The 24,124-nt window shown below is 42.1% G+C and overlaps 1 protein-coding gene across 4 annotated transcripts in view; it reads right to left on the reverse strand.

Annotated features, from left to right (window-relative positions):
* LOC141145217 (uncharacterized) overlaps positions 1–21,586 on the reverse strand; it is a 67,352-nt gene extending 45,766 nt beyond the window's left edge. For all 4 annotated transcript variants that reach the window (XM_073631740.1, XM_073631725.1, XM_073631733.1 and 1 more), the window contains exons 1-3: positions 21,513–21,586; positions 5,166–5,201; positions 1,262–1,297 (exon numbers count right to left, since the gene is read on the reverse strand). In XM_073631740.1, the coding sequence (XP_073487841.1) occupies positions 1,262–1,297; positions 5,166–5,193 (64 nt within the window). In that variant the 5' untranslated portion in view covers positions 5,194–5,201; positions 21,513–21,586. The remainder of the gene's footprint in view (positions 1–1,261; positions 1,298–5,165; positions 5,202–21,512) is intronic.
* Between the last annotated feature and the right edge of the window lie 2,538 nt (positions 21,587–24,124).

A 24,124-nucleotide genomic window follows, 5' to 3' on the forward strand; every position in this document is an offset into this window, starting at 1 on the left:
CTGAATGTCTGGGGGAGGGAGGGAGAGGAGGAAAATTGGGCATTCAATGGCTGCATAGAGGGATCGGTTCCTCTACATGCTGCTGCCCACACCACCCTCCTATCCATGCGTATAGGGGAGCTGCATGGGCCCCCTGGAGCATGGGGCCAGGTCACAATGGTGATCCCTATAATCTCTGTACATAAACCCCTGTGAAGGGCTCTATTCCTTGGCTTCCTTAGATGTCCTCACAGGAGCTTGGTACACTGTTAGTAGCACCAACATAGCACTCTTTCATCACTAGTCAAGTCATATGGCTCACCCTAGCTGGAAAGGGTTAAATTATAACACATGTGATCCTATTAAACTACACATGCACCTTACCCCTCCATGTAGAACCTGTTGCCCCAGGGCGGGTGTTTTATATTTCAAAATGTTGGTACAACTATTATTACAGCATTTATATAGGTTCTTTATACATGATTGGTAAAATAGTCCAAAAAATGTAAATACTAATTGAACAAAAATGATGCCTTTGTAGTGAATGGACAGTGCAAGGGAGTAAAAGTAAGTAAAACATTTGAAATAATGCTCAATAAATTTTCCCTGTTTCGTAGTTTACTTCCGTCAATTCAGTGTTACTTTCAGTAGTTACATAATTAAAGGGGTTGTAAAGTTATTTTTTTTTTTTTTTTTTTTTAAATAACAAACATGTTATACTTACCTTCACTGTGCAGCTCGTTCTGCACAGAGTGGCCCCGAACCTGGTCTTCTGGGGTCCCTCGGCGGCTGTTTCAGCTCCTCCCCGCAAGCATTTACCACCTTCATGCGAGCTCCCTCGCACGGTGGTGAGTGCTTGCGGGCGCGCTCCCGTGATACAGCCGGCGGCTATAGCCGCTCGCTGTATCACTCGGCCCCGCCCCCCGGCGCGCCGCGTCATCGGATGTGATTGACAGCAGCGCGAGCCAATGGCTGCGCTGCTTTCAATCCATCCACTGCAGCCAATCAGCGACCAGGCTGAGCTGCAATGAAGCTGACGAGGACGAGGAGCGAAGATTCGAGGCGTCAGGTAAGTAAAACGGGGGGCCTGGGGGCGGCGGTACTGTCAAAAGTTTTTTCACCTTAATGCATAGAATGCATTAAGGTGAAAAAATTTTTACCTTTACAACCCCTTTAAATTAATCTATTATGTCCTCTAGGGAGAATCAAATGTGTAATATATGTTATGATAGCTTTGTATGAAATACTGTTTATACATAAAATATTGAGTACAGCACTTTACCTCCAGGACTTATAAGAACCACATTTAAAGCTCCAACTGAAAAGACAAAAATGTAAATACTTTAATTTTATAACTGTTAAATGAATAGTATACAAACAAAACAACACATTCTATAAAGGGTTAAAAGATGTATTGGTACAACTTAGTACAGTACACAGTATGAAAAATTGTTGGCATTTTGAGTATTCCAGGGCTATCTTTTTATCTCACAGGCAATGGTGATGTAATATTGCCCATCATGATATGATAGGTAATTAATTATGACGTTTTTCTCCTGTGACAGAGCATTGCCCTGCCAGAGTCTAAAAGGAGGTTGTGACCCAGAATTCTCAACCAGACGGGTTGAGGGGCTCCAGGGAGCTTGTGACAGGAAGAGGAAATTGGCTTTTCAGTTTCTTCAGTGTTTTCTAAAGTTCAGTTTGAGACCTGGAGCCTGGAGATTTCAAAGTGATCCGGGTGGGATGAAATCTCCAATCCTGGGTCCAGGTATTCAGAACAGCCAGCATACTAATTGGTCAGGTGTTGTCTGGGCTTTTAGTAACAACCTGACCATGGTTCTTGGGCTCCACCCTGGCAGACAGGAAGTCTGACCTAGATGTCAGGAGGGCTCCACGGGGGGAGCCAGTGCAGCAAGAGGCTTCTAGCTGTGTGCACCAAGTTGGTCGGTGAACAGTCTGTAGGACACAGACAAGGGCCTGGAGTGAAAGGCCAGAGCGGTGGTGCTGCAAGTACATGCCAGAAAAGGGCTGAATGTTGTTTATGTTGAAGAAGAAGAAATGCTGAAAACCCCTGCGAGGGAAACCTATGTTTATGTTTGCTGAACTTTCTTTTAATAAAAATGGGCAAACAAAGCCCTTAAAAAGAAGAAACAGCAAGTGGCGGTGTCCTAAAAGTTCTACACTTGGAGTGAACCCCTTACAGTCCCTATTCACAAGAGTCTTAAAGCTCAACTCCATCTTTTGACATTTCTAATGAACTATGTCCCTCATTAACATGTGAGGCCGCTGGCTGTGCAATATAAACTGTGTGTAACTGCGGCTACATACAGCATACCGCACTGCATTCCGGGTTTAAGCAGTCTCATGCCTGGAACACAGAAGAGTCTATCACAGTGACGCTCAGCCATTGAGAGTACGCAATGTATTCTATCCCTGATTACAAAGCTTCCTCATCGTTTTATCTGAATGGCTGAGTGCAGCTGTGATAGACTCTATTGTGTTCCGGATACGAAACTAGAAGTCTCGGCTCGAACCCGGAACACAGTGCGGTATGCTGAATGTAGCCATAGCTACATACAGTAGAGACATCGTTTGTTTGGACCAAACTGGCGTAAACGTCAAAAGATGGATTTCAGCTTTAGTACACACTATTAGTTTTTTTTTTTTTTTCGTTTAACCCAGCAGGCTGAATGAAAAAAAAAATGAGGAGCTTACTGTACTAACTGTACGATGTTAGTACTGCAATCTCCACGCTGAGCTATCGTGTGTGTCCCCCCCCCCCGTCAGAACACACTGCTCAGCTCTCTCAGCCATTTACTGAGAACACTGATCAAATGCCAATTGACAAATCTTTTTCAGTCATGCTCTTTCGACAGAAGCTGGACATTTTACCGGTTTCTGTCAGAAAGGCTTCCGTACACACAGGCCGAATGTCGTCCGTTTGAGCCAGCTGATATTCAGCCTGTGTGTACGGGGCTTAAGATGGTGATTGCTATAAGTGATTAAAAGTTAAGTAATACAAAGTTGTGCTTGAGTAGTAGGGGGAAAATAAGGCAAGTGGCATGTATTAGCAGTTACGTACATAGAAATGTCCCAATAATCCTGTCTTCCTTGGCACATTATGCTGAAATAACAAATATGTGCAAAAGTCCTATAAAAGGCTTGCCGATGTTTGATGTAAAGGTCATGCATTTTCTTTAACTCCTTCATAACTGCAACACACTTTTTTAAGTCCAAATGTAAAATGTCCCCTGCCATAAGAATGTAAATTAACCTTGCTACAATGAACAAGTAATGTGCTACTGTGTGCATTGTTAGTTCTTCTCAGACCCTCTGTTAAACAGAAAGATTAGTCCAGGGCCGGCGCCACCATAAGGCAGCATAGGCAACCGCCTTAGGGCACCAGGCTAGGGGGGGCAGTAAAATTCACCTGCAAAGACAGACCCATGTACCAGATTCTGCGCTCAATTCTCATCCATCTCCCCCAATTCCAGGTGTCTTGCCCTTCTCTCCTCCCCCACATCTCTGGCTCCTTTTTTCCAGTGCTGGCTTTCAGCCTGTTTTGCCAGCGCCAGCCTTGCGAGGGCTTTCTGCAGGGTAAACATGCTTCCCTGCCAGGACTCCACTCCATTCCCTGCTTGCAGTGCAGTCCTAGAAGCGTCAGCGAGAACAGAGGAGAGAGAGCCAGTGCAAATAGCAGCCGGCTGGAAGTGCCGGAAGTACAGCATAATACAGAGAACTGGGGCGGGTCGGGTGCGCTGGAAGCCCTGCATGTCCTGGCTTGATCTCTCCTCCCTCCTCTTCTTGGATCTGTTATGCAGCACCGTTCTCCTCCAGGTGAGGCCACCACCACTGATGTCATGTGCGGGGGGGGGGGGGGTTTACAGTGGGAAGCAGATATGTGCAGGGGGTGTACAGTGGGGAGCATGTTCAGGTGGGGTGCAGTGAGGAGCAGATATGCAGGGGGGGTGTACAGTGGAGAACATGTGTACAGTGGGAAACATGTGTACAGTGGGGAACATATGTGCAGGGGGGTGTACAGTGGAGAACATGTGTACAGTGGGAAACATGTGTACAGTGGGGAACATATGTGCAGGGGGGATGTACAGTGGGGAACATATGTGCAGGGGGTGTACAGTGGGGAACATGTTTACAGATAGTCCTGCAGCCTATCAGTGTATCTGTCTGCTCGTACCATGTACAGGCAGGCAGTTACACAATGACAGGAAGAATCAATGAACTAACACAGCACTCAACAGTGCCATGGTAGTTCATTAAGAACTTCAAATCGACATCCGTAAAAAGACTGTTGGTATTTGTAGTTTCACAGAAATTTTTTTTTTCTTAACTCATGACAGCGGGTGGGGGGAGAGCATAGGCGTGCGCACAGGGTGTGCCGGGTGTGCCTAGGCACACCCTAATTACCCCATGTGCATTAGCATTATCCAGGAGCTGCACCAGGTGGGTGGTTGGGGGTGCCAGTGGCCATTGTAAGTGCCCCCATTATATTAAAATCTAGGTTCATCTTTAAGAACACGTTACACCCGTATTTAGCGTGTATCGTAATATGCTCCCAATCAACTGGTTCTCACCACCAGTGCCCCTTCCTGTGACAGCAGGTGGCGTTCATGTGTGTTTGAGCTTTCGGATGCACACCCTAATGCAATAGGCTATAGGCTGCGCACACCTATGGGGGAGAGGATCCCTGGCCTGCTGTCACAATGGAGGATCAGGAGGGTGCGGGACTGCTGCAATAGTGACATATTACATGTTACCTAAACCACAGACTTTTTTTAGAAGTGGAAACAGTTTGCAGGTGGGAGGGGCGGTAAAATGCACCTTCGCCTAAGTACTATCATGCTTTTGACCGAATGCACATACTTTCCTTAGTAGCTGTAGAATCTATTTGATGGGAGTAGTTGGGTAACAAGATAGCCTGTAAGTGTCCTCTGTTTGGGGGTTGTAAATATTGAGGAAGTACTAAATGGAATCCTCACTACAAAACATAAAACCCTGTACTTTATGAGAAGGGCACAACTGCTGTGAAAGTTCACTGTAGCCATCTGCTTGTTGATTGGATCATTTGGAACTTAAAACAGTAAACTGAAATATATGCCTATGGAACCATGCCATCTTGTCATGGCTTGGTGTAGAATACCCAAAGTAACCATCAGACCTTTACTCACCAATCAAAATGTTTGCATGTGGAAGCATACTGTTGCCTGCAGATGGGAATAATAGATTTAATACAAGATATTATGTACATTGCAAATCTGTATATATTTTATAAGTGTAACACCCTATTAGTCAGGTAGGATAGGTAAATTTAGTTTGTGTCCTTTGTAGTCAATGGGATTAAATTGTTCTGTTAGCAAAAATTAGTTCTGTTAGCAAAAATTAGTTTGGCTCACTGTACTCAGTGAGGCTGGAATTCTGTTTGGGGTTACAGTTAATTGTTAGTGTAGGTAAATTTAGTCCAGCTCACTGTAATCAGTGGAGTTTTTTTGATTAATTTGGTCTGGTTTGTGTTCCAGGGGGCTGTCTGATTGTTTGGAGCAGCAAGGTCTTCATCCAGATGGGCAAGATCATCGCCTAGGGGGAACTCATTTGCCTTTCCTGGGCATCTTGCCAGGCGCTTATCGAGTGGAGGCCCCAGTTCAGGAGGCTGGAGGGCCTGGAGCCACTGTTTGCTGCTGAAGGCTGACTGGGAGGACTGTCATCTGGAAATCTATTCTGGAACCACCAAGAGAGAAGTTGCCTGCAGGATACTGGTGGGAAACAACCATCTATTCTGAGGTGTTCTGTGAGTACAAGCTGGGAGAGATCCTAGAGACTGAGTGATTTAACCTCTCTTATGTGCTAGAAAGTTAGCCCTGTGTTTGCTAAGAAGTTTGTCCTGAAGAGCATAGCTGATCCATTCCACAGAAAGGGGCTGTTGCTTGAACTGTTCACCGAGGAAGGTTCTAACCTCCCTTGATACTGCTATGCAGTACCTGTCCACTCTCTGATACACAGGGACAGTTCTGAGAGGTCTAACTTTCAAGAAGCAAGTTTTAGTGTCCTCAAAGTTCATCATAGTAAACTATCAGAGTATCCTACTTTACCAATCCTTATCCATGTCCAACCCTTCATTAAAAAACATCAAAACCAACAATCCTAGACTGTTTCTTGAGCCTAATAAGAGAAAGTGCACGTGTGCCTGGCTGCGGGCGATAGTGGGAAAAAGACCTTGGGACCTACAAACTGCTGGCCTCTATGGTGGTTCCGCTACATATTTACAGTGTCTGTAATGTAAGTACACCCCTCACATTTTTGTAAATATTTTATTACATCTTTTTATGTGACAACACTGAAGAAATACACTTTGCTACAATGTAAAGTAGTAAATATACAGCTTGTATGACAGTTTAAATTTGCTGTCCCCTCAAAATAACTCAATGCACAGCCATTAATGCCTAAACCGCTGGCAACAAAAGTGAGTGCATCCCTAAGTGAAAATGTCCAAATTGGGCCCAAAGTGTCAATATTTTGTGTGGCCACCATTATTTTCCAGCACTGCCTTAACCCTCTTGGGCATGGTGGAAAATAGTTATAGTTATATAACCAGTGGTATCAGAGATTACCCACATGCCTACGGGGCACTTATACCCCTTTCCTGACCAGGCCAATTTTTAGTTTTCAGTGCTCTCACATTTTGAATGACAATTACTCACGCAACACTGTACCCATATGAAAAATGTGTCCTTTTTTCACACAAATAGAGCTTTCTTTTGGTGGCATTTAATCACCACTGGGTTTTTTTTCTTCAAATAAAAATAACCAACAATTTGGTAAAAAAAATAATTTTAATTAATTTCTGTTATAACATTTTGCAAATTAGTAATTTTTCTTCATATATTTTGGCCTAAGTTTATCCTGCTACATATCTTTGGTAATAAATAACCTAAATCAGTGTATATTATTTGATCTTTGTGAAGGTTATAGAGTCTACAAGCTATGGTGCCAATCATTGAAAATTGATCAGACCTGATGAACTGACGGCCTATTTAATTTCTCGAAATACAGAAAGAATTTGAGATAGAGAGGACTTGGGGCTGGGCCAACATCCCTGTGTAGAAAATACAGAGAGCAAGGTTCCCCCTTGTGGGATTTTAAAGGCCCTGATGGTGATATAACACCAAAAAAACAGTATAAATGATAAATAGAAAAATAGAATTTATTGTAGTATATACATATAAATAAGATAACAAACAATGAAGGATTGATAAGAAAAACTTGGCTGATACAATTACACATCAATATGATACACTTTGTTAGATGCTTTAGGGGGGTCAGAAGACACCACATGGAGTGCAGACTCCACACCCAACGCGTTTCAGAAATTACTTCCTTCCTAAGGGGTGTATCAATGGATCACAGTATTCATACTATAAATGCAAATAGATAAAATTTAGACAAATACAACATAACAAGATGTAAACAGTATAGCTTTTGTCTATTATAGCACCAAGCCAAAGTCAAAATTACATGTTAATGATAGAGAATCGCATATTAGCCACATAAAGTATACAGGTTTAAAAACAGTCAAATCCAGCCAGGGGTAACCCATGCGCCAAAACCACTCACCACCACCGGGGCTCAACAGAAGGACACCCAGTGAGGTCAGACAGCGGGAGGAGCCCAATGGGGCTGTGGTGCAGCAAAAAGGTCCTTAGTTTCTGAGTGGTGTGACTGCTGAGCAAGAAAAACGAGTATATATATAAGTAATATGAAACCACACACCAAATGCTGCTTACAACAATCACAGATAAATAGCAGGGGAAAAAAGGTTTAATACTGGTCTGGACGTGTATGATCCTATGCAACGCAAATATACCAGCCACCCAGAAAAAAGCAACTAAGAGCAAAAAAGGACATCACATTATAACTTACCAAGAAATATCATGGATTAAAGCAACCCCTGGATAGTGGTAGAGACCACCCTGCTGAATAGCATGTAGAGGTGACATAGCAAGCCCAGCTGAGCACCTTAAATACCCATCACAACGCCCCGCAGCGCATAGCGCAATGCTGGGCTGGCGTGCATTCCACTGCTGGCCCCTGGGCACTCGGTGCGACTCCGTCACTGAGGGTGGAGCCACAACCCGCGACATGTACCTGCCGACGCACAAATGGGCGGAGCCAGGGCAGTGCGGCCAGAACATCACTAAGGGTGAGGAAAGGCCACTGTCCGCCAGAAAGCTCGCCCGAGATGACACCCACCACCCTCTGCAATTGCATGGATGACATGGGTGCACCAGGTGGGAGCCTAAAAAGAACCGAGGGATCGGAGAGGTGGCCGAACGAGTGAACCCTGGATGGAGGACGTTGGAACAAAGCATGTTTACGACACAAACTCCTGGGAATTGCAGCAAACGTGCAACCCGCACTTGGAATGCAGCACATAGGAAAAACAATGCATAAATATACAGCAATCAAATATGCAAACATATATGGATGGGCAATACAGACATTTGGTAAAGACAAAAATAAAAATAAAAAACAAACCAAGAGATATAAAATAAATATAAGGATGGAGAGACATGTTTATAAGGTGTTCCTATTTGCTATGGTGTAGATGCAGAACTACTCCCATAGTCCACATGATGTTATTATAGCCATCAGATTTCTACATTCCAGTAAAATAGATAATCACCCCATATCTCATCTTTCCCAGCCCCCCCCCCCAACCCTCGAGGTAAAGTCCTTCAAGAAGGGTTTCAAATTTGTGGCCTCATTCATCCCTGGAGGTGATGTAGCTCTAAGGCGGTAAATAGTCTTAGTTCAATTTGGAGTCATTTTTTATTCCAATCACCCCCCCCCCCAGAGGAGGGGTGTACTCTATCCAGTATAAGAAACTGAATATGAGGGAATTTTTCATTATGCGCGTCTCTGACATGCCTCCCCCATGGTAGATCTGGGTTGCATGATTTCATGCTTAGAATGTTTCTGTAGGCATGCTTCCAAAACTCCTGTATGGTTTTACCCACATAAAAGCAACCACACTCACAGGTAAGGAGATAGACAACTTCCTGCATTTTGCAGTTGGCGTAATGACGATGTTTGAAAATAGTACCATTTGGTAGAAATACTTGTTTGGATAAATTGACAATAATTACAGCCCCCACACTGAAAGGTGCTAGGGTATTTACATGGATCTTTTCTACTGCCAACTGCAAATTCACTGTGGACCAATTGGTCATTTATCGATTTGACCCTCCTATATGTAATAGAAGGTTGGTCTGAAACATGTGGACCAATGTCTGGATCCATACTTAAGAGGTGCCAATATTTTGCCATAATTCTCCTTAACTGCGTGTGTTGGCCACAATAGAGGGTTATGATGCGTGTGGTTGTGTTATGCTTAGGTTTCTTAGAGGTGTATAGTAAGACATGTCTATTTGGGATGGTGGCGCGTCTAAAGGCCTTCTTGAGGCAAGTTTTGGAGTAACCTCTGGCTTGAAGTCTGTCACATAAAGCATTGGCCTCCATTTTAAAGTTAATGTCACTAGAGCAGTTCCTGCGAATCCGCAGGTACTGACTATAGGGGATGGAGTCAATTAAAGGTCTGGAGTGAAAACTAGAGGAATGTAGAATAGTGTTACCCGCTGTAGTTTGTGGAAAAGAGTGCTTGAAAGTGTCCCATTCAAATGCTTGGAAATAATGATATCCAAGAATGGTAGGGATGTAGGATCTGAATTTAATGTGAATGTCAAATTGAATTTGTTGGAGTTCATGGCCCGCAGACAGCGGTGGAGGCACTCCACCCGGCCATCCCACAGGACAAAGATATCATCGATATAACTATGCCATAAATATGGCTAGAGAATTCCAGAGAGTCATCAGACGATAAAAACCCTTGTTCCCACTCCCCCAGGTACAGGTTGGCATAAGACAGAGCACAGCATGTCCCCATTGCCACCCCTTGTACCTGGAGGAAGTGGGAGCCCTGAAATGCAAACACATTATGAATGAGTATAAACTCAAGCGCAGTGACTATAAACTCATTGAGTTTCCACTCCGTCTGATTTGTCTGCTGGAGAAGATGTCTAGTTACAGATATTCCTTTGTCGTGTGGGATGGAGAAGTAGAGAGCCTCCACATCTAGTGAAACTAACAAAGCATCTGGGGAGATGTGTATACTGTCCAAAATCTGAAGCAGGTCTGGGGTATCCCTGATGTAGTTTGGTAGACTCACCACATACAGTCTAAGATATTCATCTATGTAGCAGCTTAGGGTCTCAGTCAGGGAGCCATTACCCGATACTTTCGATCTGCCAGGAGGATTGTTTTTATTTTTATGCACTTTGGGGAGAGCATAAAACGTTGGAACTACTGGAAAAGTAGTGCGTACAAATTCCCAGTTCTGTTTGGAAGTTGTATTGTTAAGATAAGCGAGGTCTACCAGCTCATAGAACTTATTGTTACGTTTCTGAAGGAATGTAGCAGGAATAGATTGGTACCAATCGTTATTGCGGAGAATATTCATGCACATGCAGATTTACTGCTCATTGTCCATGATCACCGTGTTGCCACCTTTATCAGATGGCTACACGGTGATCTCCATTTGATTAGTAAGGTCCAATAGGGCCCACCTCTCCCCTGATGTTAGATTATCCTCAGGGGTTTTCATTTTCAGTGCCTGAATGTCTCTACTAGTTAGTTTGAGAAATGTAATTAGATTTGAGTTAGTGCTGGGAGCAGGATAAAAATCCGATTTCTATTTTAAAGACGATTTCACAGACTAAATTGTCTCAGATGTCTCCAAGAGGGGGTCAAGGTCAATCTGATCAATAAGATCACATGGTTCGTTATCGTTTAAAAGACTTTCTAAATTTTTAAGAGCTCCTTACTCCATCATGGAGGTTTTGTTAACCTTTGGACCAAACATGTTTTTCAGAAGTAGCTTACGTCCGAACAACTGGAGGTCTTTAATGACTTCAAATTTGTCCACATTTTGAAGTGGACAAAAGTTTAGACCTCTTTTGAGGACCTTGATTTCCTCGGATGACAATTCATATTTAGATTTATAATGTCCAATTCCTGCTCCTGAGCTAGCTCAATACTAAGGGCAGACTCATACGAATTCCCAATGGGCAAACTAGTGATATTGGCGGGTCATAAAGGACCTATAGGGGTGTCTATATAGGAAGTGTCCATAATTGTACCTCCATCCGGGGTTCACTCGTTACGCCACTGCTCCGATCCCTCGGCTCTTTTTAGGCTCCCGCCCGGGACACCCAGACCATCCATGCAATTGCAGAGGGTGGGGGGTGTCATCTTGGGTGAGCTTTCTGCCGGACAGTGGCCAGTGGCCTTTCCTCCCCTGGGTTGCTTAGCAACCCTTGGTGATGTTCTGGCCGCACTGCCCTGGCTCTGCCCATTTGTGTGTCGACGGGTGCATGGCACGTCCTCAGTGACGGAGTTGCGCCGCATGCCCGGGGGCCAGCTGTGAAATGCACGCCAGCCCCGCATGGCGATATGCACCGCGGGGCATTGTGAGGGCATGTCCGTCACCCCTAAGGGGTATTTAAGGTGCTCAGCTGGGTTTGCTTGGTCACCTCCACATGCAATTCGGCAGGGTGGTCTCTACCACTATCCAGGGGATGCTTTAATCCATGATTTTTCTTGGTAAATTATAATGTGGTGTCCTTTTTTGCTCTTTTTCTGGGTGGCTGGTATATTTGCGTTGCATTGGACCATACACATCCAGTATGCAGGTCAATTATCTTTTTGACCTTAGAGCCTATACAGCATTATTTTTATGGCTGTATTCACATTTTATCTCCCCCTTACTTGCTAAGTCAATCATGTTTTTCTCCGTATGTATCCCCACCTTAGCTACTTGGTGACTAGGTAGTTTACAGTATTAAACCTTTTTTCCCCTACTATTTATCTGCGTTTGTTGTAAGCAGCATTTTTGCTGTGATTTACAGCTTAAGTGTGGTTTCATATCACTTATATACATACTCGTTTTTCTTGCTCAGCAGTCACACCACTCAGAAACGAAGGACCTTTTTGCTGCACATCAGCCCTGTTGGGCTCCTCCCATTGTCTGACCATGTTGGGTATCCTTCTGTTGAGCCCCGTTGGTGTTGAGTGGTTTTGGCGCATGGGTTACCCCTTGGTGGATTTGGCTGTTTTTAAACCTGTATACTTTGTGTGGCTAATATGCGACTCTCTATCATTAACATTTAAGTTTGCCTTTGGCTTGGCACTATAATAGACAAAATCTATACTGTTTATGTCTTGTTATGTTGTATTTGTCTAAATTTTATCTATTTGCATTTATAGCATGAATGCTTTGATCCATAGATGCAACCCCTGAGAAAGGAAGTAATTTCTGAAACGCGTTGGGTGTGAAGTCTGCACTCCATGTGGTGTCTTCTGACCCCCTACAGCATCTAACAAAATGTATCATATTGTGTAATTGTATCAGCCACGTTTCTCCTATAAATCCTTTATTGTTTGTAAAGTGAACAGATAGGCTATGGGGGTACCTCATCCTATATAGAATTTAAGAACCAACATGACGGATTATCATGGTACCATAGAGGAATTCATGCACTTAATATTTTTCAATCAATTTATTTTACAAAAATGAATGCATAGAAAAAAACTATAAAATCAATGGTGCTTTTCTCGTAAGGTTCAACAGTAATAGTTACAACAGATGTCAAAAGGATGGTTGGCGCGGTTTACATTTCTGCTTCTTCAGAACCAAATATTTTTTGACTTGTAACAAAAGAACCTTAATTGGAGAAATGGGAGGAGATAGATATAATTAAGAATGGTTACTTGACTTGTGTCAAGGTAAGAGAAAAATACATAGTAATCTCAATCATTACAAATATAATGACCCTAATAAAGAAAGCATTGTGACTTACATATTGTGAACCCAGCCAGGCAGCTCATAGGCCAAAAACGGTGTGCCCACACACAATGGGAGAGGGGGTTGTTGCACAGGGGATGCAGGATACTGGACCAAGATAACAGACCCTAAATAATAAAATTTACCAATATAATCCCTAATTACGAAGATGCCAAAGACTAGATACACTTGTAAACAGAGCCAGTCATTATATGACAAAATGGGGCATACTCACTGAAAAAATTCTCCAATCACAAATTAGGATAGGAGCAAGTGGTTGTATTCCAATCGTATAACTGATGACATTTCCCTATGAGGATTTCTTGTTTATTATCACCAGGTTCCTATATAATTCATGAATAAATTAATATTAGATAAATAGAATAGAACATTTTAGATATGAAGGGCGTACATGGAGTAGGAACAGAAATACCTGTATAAAACTTCCGTGTAGATAGGTGACATGGCTCATAAAACTCACAGGAGGAATGAGCCGTCATAACAACACCAGTCAGTTTAGATAATATGGTATCACAGATTCACTCAGTCTAGTGAAGGAGGCAGTCAAAGTTTCTAACTTCAAGCACGGCACAGCTGAAGGAGAGAAAGTGAGGGCTCGGCATCATGTCGCCACAACAAAGGGGACCATTGTCCACAAAGAGTCCAAAGTATCCAAAAAACATCCATAGAACACTTACCATCCAAGTACCTCAGCATAAAATATACACACCACTCGTTAGACCTGACAAACCACACTGACTAAATAGCCAGTTTTGGCGCCAAAAACATCAATTACCGGCAGGTGTGTTAGCTGGGGTAATCCTCAATAGAGGATGGCAATGTAGGAGACACACGATGACGCCGTCCATCTGAACGCCACCACGCAGGCGCCAGTTCCGCCCCCAACCAGAAATGAAACCGAAACAAAACACATGTGCAGACGGACCCAGACAGTCCCGCAACACAAGTGGCCAGCCGAAAATGAAGATCCATCTCATTATTTGTAATGATTGAGATTACTATGTGTTTTTCTCTTACCTGGACACAAGTCATGTAACCATTCTTAATGATATCTATCTCCTCCCATTCCTCCAATTCATTGGTTTTATAATTAATTAATTGATGTTATAGTTTGTTTATATGTATTAAGTTTTGTAAAATAAATTGATTGAAAAATATTACGTGTATGAATTCCTCTGTGGTACCGTGATAATCTGTCATGTTGGTTCTTTGTTCATAAATCCTTTATTGTTTGATATCTATTTTTGAGTCAAAATTGCAAACTGTATATACTACAATAAATTTCTATTTTTATATGTATCATTTATACTGTTTTTTGGTGTTATTATGTTATATCACCATCAGGGCCTTTAAAATCCCACAAGGGGGAACCTTGCTCTCTGTATATCTCTTTTCTCGAGCCAGGACAGAACAAATACCCCCCAAATTACCCCTTTATGGAAAGTAGATAGTCCAAGGTATTTAGTAAGAGGCATTGTGAGTTTTTTTAAGTTGTAATCTTTTCCCACAATTCTTTGCAAAATGAAGACCCCCCCCCCCCCAAAATTGTCATATTTACAGGTTATTTCTCTAACATGGCATATGCATATTTGCAACTACACCCCAAAACACATTCTGCTACTCCTCCTGGTTATTGTGATGTGGAAAGAAAATGAAAACACATTTATTTTACACAAAGTTGTCCATTTATAAGATATTTCTAACACATAGCATGTACATAACAAAAATTATACCCCAAAATACATTCTGCTACTCCTCCTGGGTATGGCGATACCACATGTATGAGATGTTTACATAGCCTGGCCACATATAGAGGCCCAACATGCAAGGAGCACCGTCAGGTGTTCTAGGGACATAAATTACACATTTAATTTCTTGACTACCTAGTACACTTTTGAAGGCCCTGGAGCACCAGGACAATGGAAAGGATCCACTGATGAGCACTCACTGATGTGCACTATTGGCACTGATGAGCACTAATAGGACACTGTAGGGCACTAATGAGCACTGTAGTGGCACTGATAAGCACGATTAGGGCAGTGTAGTGGCACTGATGTGCACTGTAGTGGCACTGATGAGAACTGATAAGCACTGTAGTGGCACTGATGAGCACTTTAGTGGCACTGATGAGCACTCACTGATGGCACTTTAGAGCACTGATGGCACCGAAGGTCACTGGTGAGCACTGATAAGCACTCACTGATGGCACTGATGTGCACTGTAGGGCACTGATGTGCACTGATGGCACTGATGGCACTGATAAGCACTCACTGATGGGCACTGTAAGGCACTGTAGTGGTACTGATGAGCCACTGTAGTGGCACCATATGGCACTGATGAGCAGTGTAGTGGCACTGATGAGCAGTGTAGCGGCACTGATAAGCACTGTAGCGGCACTGATGAATACTGTAGTGGCTCTGTAGGGCACTGATAAGCACTGTAGTGCACTGTAATGGCACTGATGAGCACTGCATTGGCACTGATGGCTACTGTAGTGGCACTGATGAACACTGTAGTGGTACCTATGGTACTGTGGTGGCACTGTAGGGCACTGTAGTGGCACTGATGGGCACTGTAGTGGAACTGTAGGGCACTTATGAGCACTGTAGTGGCAATAATGGGCACTGTAGTGGCACGGATGGCACTGATGGGCACTGTAGTGGCACTGATGGCCACTGTAGTGGCACTGATGAACACTGTAGGGCACTGTAGTGACACTGATGGGCACTGTAGTGGCACTGTAGTGGAACTATAGGGCACTTATGAGCACTGTAGTGGCAATGATGGGCACTGTAGTGGCACTGATGGCACTGTAGTGGTACTGATGGGCACTGTAGTGACACTGATGGCACTGTAGTGGCACTGATGGCACTGTAGTGGCACTGATGGCACCTTTGAGCACACAGAATCAAGCTGTACAGTTCATTTAGTCCCCTTTCACACTTATACGACTTTTCCCTCGATTTTGTAATGCAAAATCGTATGACAAGTCATTCTCCATGATTTTCAATGACTACCATTCATATTGGCACGACTTTAAGTCGTGCCGACTTCAAAGTAGTCCCTGCACTACTTTGGTCCAACTTCCATAAGATTTGTACTCCATAGACCTCAATGTTAAACCCTCAAGTAGCATGCAAATCGTACCTGAATAAGTTGTGAAAAATAGCATGCAAATCGTACCTGAAAAAGTTGTCGCAAAGTCGTACAAAGTAGTACTGCTCCCAAATCGCGGCAAAATAGCGGCCACAAAATCGCGTTAAAATCGCGCGACTTTGAAGTTGTATAAGTGTGAAAGGGGCCTTAGAGGAAGAAATTTCAATGCAGGAGAGGAACCTTTAAAACTGTGCAAGACTGAAGGTAAGGTTGGAGTTCAGCACCAAATTATTTAAACCTAGATTTATAAGAATAATGCTAAAATACCTTCATGGATAGATTTGTTATTTTTAACTGGACCTAAAGAGGAGCTTAAGTCATTTTTTCATCTTTCCTTAAATTAAATCTTCTGCCCTTGTTGTTTTAACCTTGGACAGTAATTTTTTTTTTCTGCCAGTAAATACATTATACAGCCCACTTCCTGTTTCTTGTGTGGTAAAAAGCCTAGGCTTATGACATCATGCACAGCTCTCTCTCTCACTCTCGTGAGAGTTTGCCAGGAAGGGAGGGAGGAATAAGAGGGTCAATGAGAGCTGCAGGGCTGCAGAGCTGGAGGTGTGCCTCTGTGTAAATCCAGGAAGTGAACAGGCAGCAGCTTCAGCTTCCCACAGTTAAAATGGATGCAGCCAGATTCAGTGGAGGGAGATTTCTGCAGCATATTTGGCAAGTACAGAATCACAGTATTTATAAAATATTATGAAAAGTGGTTGGAGGGAAGCTTCAGAAAGGCAACTATGTTTTTATTACAAATTGTGTGAGGAGACTGCAGTTCATCTTTTAAGTGTATGCATAGCCAAAACCCTTTTTTTTTTTAACAGAGTATAGAAGGGTTAAAACCCCATTCCAAGTTATTTTTTTTCTCTCTATGCACGATTGGGGATAATTCTCTTCACTTCCTGTCCCAAAGATGCAAAATAAAGTTAGAGGAAATCTCCTAAAGTGAGGGAACTTGTCATTAGACAGTTACTCCCAAAATAGATGTACCTATTAGAAAATTTTCCCCTACCTCCTTTTCTAGGAATAACTGTAAAATTTTAGATTTTCCCCTACTAATCTTTTTAACTAGGGTTAAGTACCACACCCACCTACACTATAGAATTAATTAATAACCCAATCAAGCTGCCACTTTAAATAAATAAAATGATAAAAACACATCTACCGTGATACCAATGCAGTAAATAGTGGCACTAAAAGTAATTTGCACATACTATGAACATCACCCAGTGAATAAGTGAATGATTCAAAAAGAAGTAAATTAAAATGAAAATCCAAGTTCATAGAGTCCTCAAAAATGAAAAATCAAATGTTCAATAGTTTGATTATAAACAAAGGATCCTGCTTGACAGACTCATCCACCACACCACATGTAGATTGTGACACTGTTCCCCTATAGGTGTCAACTCCCTGGATATGATTGGCCTCACACTCTCATGCTCGGCACATAAGCGTCAACCCATTAAGGGTTAAAAGGTGTTCACTTCGATCTCCGATCCTTAGTGGTAATCTCACAGACTATCCACATGTGTAAAAACAAAAAGTGCTCCAATAGTGCAGTAATGTTTTACCAAATTTATTAAAAAATATTAACCACCTAAATACCAGGCACTTTCATCCTCTTCCTGTCCAGGTCATTTTTTAGCTTTTAGCGCTGTCGCACTTTGAATGACAATTGCGCGGTCATGCAACACTGAACCCAAATAAATTTTTTTATCTTTTTCTTCACACAAATAGAGCTTTCTTTTGGTGGTATTTAATCACTCCTGGGATTTTTATTATTTACTACTAAAAAAAAAAAGAAATAAAGACCGAAAACTTTGAAAAAAAAGTTTATTATTTTCTGTCAGTAAATTTTGTAAATAAGTCATTTTTCTCCTTCACAGATGTGAGCTGATGAGGCTGTACTGATGGGCACTGATAGGCTGCACTGATGGGCACTGATGAGGTGGCACTTATGGGCACTGATCAGGTGGCACTGATTAGGAGACACTAATATGCTGCACTGATGGGCACTGATATGTGGCACTGGTGGGCACTGATAGGTGGCACTGGGTGGCAGTTATAGGCAGTCCAGATAGGCAGCACTGATGGGTGGTGCTGATGGGCACTGATGGGATGCACTGATGGACACTGATGGGCAGCACTCATGGGAGGCACTGATGGGCATTGATGGGCAGAACTGATGAGTAGGCACTGATGAGAGGCACTGATGGGCATTGATGGGCAGCACTGATAAGCAGGCACTTATAGGCACTGATTTGTGGCACTTATGGGCACTGATTGATGGTACTGCTGGCACTTTCCTGTAATCAGGGCACTGATGATCAGTGCCCTGATTACCTGCCCAGGTCTCCGCTGCGAGGAGATGCCGCTGATCGGCACTCCTCGCCACACACTCTGTCAGTGTGAGGCGAGGAGAGCCGATTCATAGCACTTCCATATTTACATGTGATCAGCTGTGATTGGACACAGCTAATCACATGGTTAAAGAGCCGTGGCCAGGGCTCTTCACAGAGATCGGGTCGTGCTGTGTCCTAGCAACACGGCACACGGGCGTGTGATATCGGCCATTCTGGAGCACTATCATATGACGTCCACCCAGAACGAGAGCCACATCGTCCCTCCGTCATTTGACGGTGGGCGGGCGGGAAGCGGTTAAAAACCTTTAAATATTGCACTCACATTATGTACAGTGTATACATGCATGTATTGTAAATCTCATGCAGCAGCATTAGACTGGCATAACGCAGTCATGGCAGACCCAGCGTTTGAAAGGCAGTGTCTCACCCACACCGAAAAATGTCTGAGCCGGAATGTCACTTCCGGTATTGCGTCTTGTGTCACTCTTGGTTGCCGTCATTATGTTTCGTCATTATGACTTCATTCTGGGATTCAAAGATGAAGTCGTACTGATTAAACGCACTGGACCCTTGGCTGTACGGCAAACAAGAGTGACACAAGACGCGATAGCAGAAGTGACGTTCTGGCGGAGTTGATTTCGGTGTGGGTGAGACACTGCCTATCACACGTTGGGTCTGCTGTGACCGCGTTATGCCAGTTCAGTGCTGCTGCATGAGATTTACAATACATGCGTGTGTACACTGTGCATAATGTGAGTGCAATGTTTGAAGGTTTTTAATATTTTTTTTATAAATTTGGTCAAACGTTACTGCACTATTGGAGCACTTTTTGTTCTTATACATGTGGATTGTCTGTGAGATTACCACTAAGGATCGGAGATCAAAGTGAACACTTTTAACCCTTAATGGGTTGACACTTATTTGCCAAACATGAGAGTGTGAGGCCAATCATATCCAGGGAGTTGACACTTATAGGGGAGCGGTGTCACAATCTACACGTGGTGTGGTGGATGAGTCTGTCAAGCAAGATCCTTTGGTTATAATCAAACTATTGAAAATTCGATTTTTCATTTTTGAGGACTCTATGAACTTTTTGGTTTTATATTTTAATTTACTTCTTTTTGAATCATTCACTTATTCACTGGGTGATGTTCATAGTATATGCTAATTACTTTTAGTACCACTATTTACTGCATTGGTATCATGGTAGAAGGGTATATTTATAACATTAACAACATTTTTTTAACCACTTCAGCCCTGGAAGATTTGGCTGCTCAATGACCAGACCATTTTTTGTGATACAGCACTGCGTCGCTTTAAATGACAATTGCGTGGTCGTGCCACATTGTACCCAAACAAAATTGACATCCTTTTTTTCCCCACAAATAGAGCTTTCTTTTGGTGGTGTTAGGTCACCTCTGCGGTTTTTATTTTTTTTACTATAAACAAAAGAATAGCGACAGTTTTGAAAAAAACACAGTATCTTTTACTTTTTGCTTTAAAAAAAAAATCCCAAATTTAAAAAAACAAAAACAATTTTTTCCTCACTTTAGGCCGATATATATTGTTCTACATATTTTTGGTAAAAAAATTGCAATAAGTGTATATTAATTGGTTTGTGCAAAAGTTATAGCGTCTACAAAATAGGGCTTAATTTATGGCATTTGTATTATTATTATTTTTTTTACTAGTAATGGCGGTGATCTGCGATTTTTATCGGGACTGCAATATTGCGCCGGACAAATTGGACACTTTTGACACATTTTCTGGACCATTGACAATTATACAGCGATCGGTACTATAAAAATGCACTGATTACTGTATAAATGTCACTGGCAGGGAAAGGGTTTTTTGAAGTTGTAATTTTTTTGTCATAATTTTTTTGGAAAAATAATTTAAAAATAAAAGTTTTCACTTTTTTTTCTTTTTTTTTTTACATTCTGTAACCAGTGCAGTATATCATCATATAACTGGTGTGGCAGTGATCAGGGACACTGGTGATAGTGATTTGTTTTATTTGCTTATAGCAGTGAATTTCATTGGGAACTGGTTAAATTAGCGGTGCAAATCACATGCGATGTCTGACGTCGCACAAGTGTGAAATGGCACTGAATCATCCCTCTCTCATAAATAGCCTACTCTCCTCTATACACAGTAAAGAAATAAATCTCTGGATTTATTTTTCCCAAAGAGACAGGTATCCTGGGCTTTACTGAAGGATGAAATCAGAAAAAAAATGAAGTCAAGTGGACATTCAATTCAATTATTCAATTTAAATATCCATTCATATGAAAGATAGGTTCTGTTTATTTAAGATTTCCCTGCATAAAGTTTGATATTTGAAGGGAATATATGTTCCCTTCCCTTAAATTTGCAATACCTAATGCTTTAGCAAGTCAGACTTTGAGAGCAAGCACTTTTTGTGAGTCAAAAACGATTCAGAACACACTATAAACAATGGAACCATCCAAATGGCACAATTCACACTTCAGTGTACAAAAGTACTAAATGCTGTTATAGTACTTGACATATACAGTGGATTGTGAAGGAAGAGACTGTTGTCTTTATAAACTACTCTGAAAACAATGGCTAATTGTGATACTTTTTATATGTTTTTACCACTCTGTTATATACAGCCGCAAATGCACATACTTCCAGAAAATGCTCATCCTATTAAAGAAGAAAAATGTAGAAAAGTAATAATAAAGAATACTTAGAAACACCTATCAGTGGGAAAATAATTTCATTCCAATGAACAACTTGGTTCTTGGCTTTATATAAAGTATATTAGCATTTTATACTATTTGTGGTCATATGTGTAAATAGGGGTCATGGTATTGGCTAAAATCTATTGACATATTTCATAGATACACCAATTCATAGGTAAAACAAATTGTAATTGGTCTCATGTACAGAACTGACAATGTACCTGAATAAGTAATAGTCATATAAAAAGGATACTACTATACACTAGGAAGGTATAAATAATTTAGGCTTCAGTACATATCATTTTAAACTCTGGTTGGTACTAATCTAATCCTAATATACATAAAAAAATGATCTAATATGGATGAAGTTCATGTACTCACCTTATTATCAGGAACCCAGTGAGTTGTCTACTAAAAGACTGAAGGATTCTGTTCCTCCTTGCTAATATTATGCTGCTTAGTTCTGCAAAACATTCATACTTGGTAAGGTTATTTTCATTTTCGCACTTGTAGTCATATAGTGGTCACATGAAACATTCTTTGTGGCCAAGGTATCTGAATTCTTTACCTAATAGTTAACAATGTTACTGTGCAGTCTGGAAAAAAAAACTCAGCAGTGTGATAGGAAAAGAAGAGAGACCCCACCAATGGCCAGGGCCACCGATAAGGGGGGAACCACTCATGCGTGCCGTTTCTTCAGCTGCTGTCCCGTGACTGGTGGCTCCCGTGCGCATGCGGAATGACGTCATCGCGGCTCCGGCTAATCACAGCACCGGAGCCCGCAAACCCAGAAGTAACTTTCTGGAGACCTGTCGCCCGTCACAGCTGTGTATGGGGACCGCTGCAACAGCTTAGTTCTAATGTAAGTATTTCATAATGAGCTAGTATGCGATGCTCATTATGCCTTTGTCTTGCAGGTTTTCTTTTCTTTTTTTTTCTTTTGCAGAGTTTACTACCACTTTAACCACTTCAGCCCCAGACCATTTGGCTGGCTAGAGACCAGAGCACTTTTTGCGATTCGGCACTGCGTCGCTTTAACTGACAATTGCGCGGTTGTGCGACGTGGCTCCCAAACAAAATTGACGTCCTTTTTTTCCCACAAACAGAGCTTTCTTTTGGTGGTATTTGATCACCTCTGCATTTTTTATTCTTTGCGCTATAAACAAAAAATAGCGACAATTTTGAAAAAAACGCATTATTTTTTACTTTTTACTATAATAAATATCCCCCAAAAATATATAAAAAAACATTTTTTATCTTAAATCTTCTCCGGGATCGGGGCGTTCATGGCTCCAAGCTTTCGTTGTTGCTGCTGCTGTCTTCATGCACTTGTTCTTTCTCCGCCATGTGCTCTCTCTCTGCGCCGAAAGAGAAGGGGCGGGGAAAATACTGGAAAGAAGGTCAGGGGCGGGCAGAGTTTAATGCATGCGCAGTCTATATAAAGCGGAACATGCGTGCGTTGTACGTATGATCTGTGAGAGGAGGAAGGAGTAGCGGAAGCGCAGATCGTTCTAACAAAGGTAACATTTTAACTTGGGGCATCAGTGGCCCATACTGCTTATAGATTGAGGCCTATATTGGGACAAGATTAGGAGAGTTTAGCCTGACATTAGGGTTTGTCTTGTGTTGTATCTTGCAGATAAAGTGAATCGATTCAATGATCATGATTTCCTCCCCCAATTCATTGATTTGTACAGAGAGCTACCCTGTCTGTGGCAGACAAAACGCTGCCTTATATATATATATATATAAATTGACTAAAGAGGAAGGCAGCACTGGATAAATTGCTGGAATTCGTGAAGCCGCAGATCCCCACGGCAACCATCAATTATTTGAAGTGCAAAATTGGTGGCCTGAGGAGCATTTATAATAGGGAGCGCAAGAAGGTCCAGGAGATCAGGAGCAGCAGCAGATGACATTTATGTACCCAGTCTGCGGTACTATGACAGACTGCGGTTTCTGTCAGACCAGACTGAAATCAGGCTATCACTCTCAACCCTTCCTTCCACTCTTCCTTCCACCCAGGAGAAGATGTGGAGGAGCCCAGCTTGAGTCAGGTATAGCATTGTTAAACAGATTTCTCAAAATTGTGTGTGATTGATGAACAATAAACTAAAACTATCTCCCTTTTTCATACACAGGAAAGCCTCAGCCAGGAGGAGGCTGTGGGGAAAGTGGCAGCCAGGAGGTGGCAGGGGAAAGTGGCAGCCAGGAGGTGGCAGGGGTAAGTGGCAGCCAGGAGGTGGCGGGGGTAAGAGCCACAGCCTGGAAGCAAGCGTGGAAGGAAGCGTGTAAGGAAGACAAAAGAGTAATGGCCTGGGTTCGGTCTGGTCTGGCAAAAGACGCAGGCTGTTGTAACACCACAGCCTGAGGACATATACAGTGGGGATGGAAAATATTCAGACCCCCTTATATTTTTCACTCTTTGTTATATTGCATATATATGGCTGTTATATTGCAGCCATTTGCTAAAATCATTTAAGTTCATTTTTTTCCCCATTAATGTACACACAGCACCCCATATTGACAGGAAAAACACAGAATTGTTGAAAGAAAGAAAAGAAGAACTGAAATATCACATGGTCCTAAGTATTCAGACCCTTTGATCAGTATTTAGTAGAAGCACACTTTTATTTTTTATTTTATTTTTATTTTTTTTCACAATCAAAAGTTTATTGAAGCTTGTTGTAATACAATAACTGCATTCAATACAATTTGAAAACATTTATCCATAATATAAAGGTATTACATTTAGAATCTATTGTATGCAGATGGGATATAGTTAGATGTTTGAGTAAGTAACTATTGGGGTTTATGAATATGTTATGAACATTTTCAGGAAAGGATATATTAAGGGAAAGATAGGGGGGGAAGGGTATAGATGGAGGATGGGAGAAGGGGGAGGGGTAGGGAGAGAAGGAGGGGAAGGGGAAAGGAGAGAGAAGTGTGGAGTACTGTAATAAGTATCCCACCAAGATGAGAGGCGATATTTA

The sequence above is a fragment of the Aquarana catesbeiana genome, linkage group LG01 (genome assembly GCF_042186555.1).
Source record: "Aquarana catesbeiana isolate 2022-GZ linkage group LG01, ASM4218655v1, whole genome shotgun sequence".
In the NCBI taxonomy this organism is placed as follows: Eukaryota; Metazoa; Chordata; class Amphibia; order Anura; family Ranidae; genus Aquarana; species Aquarana catesbeiana.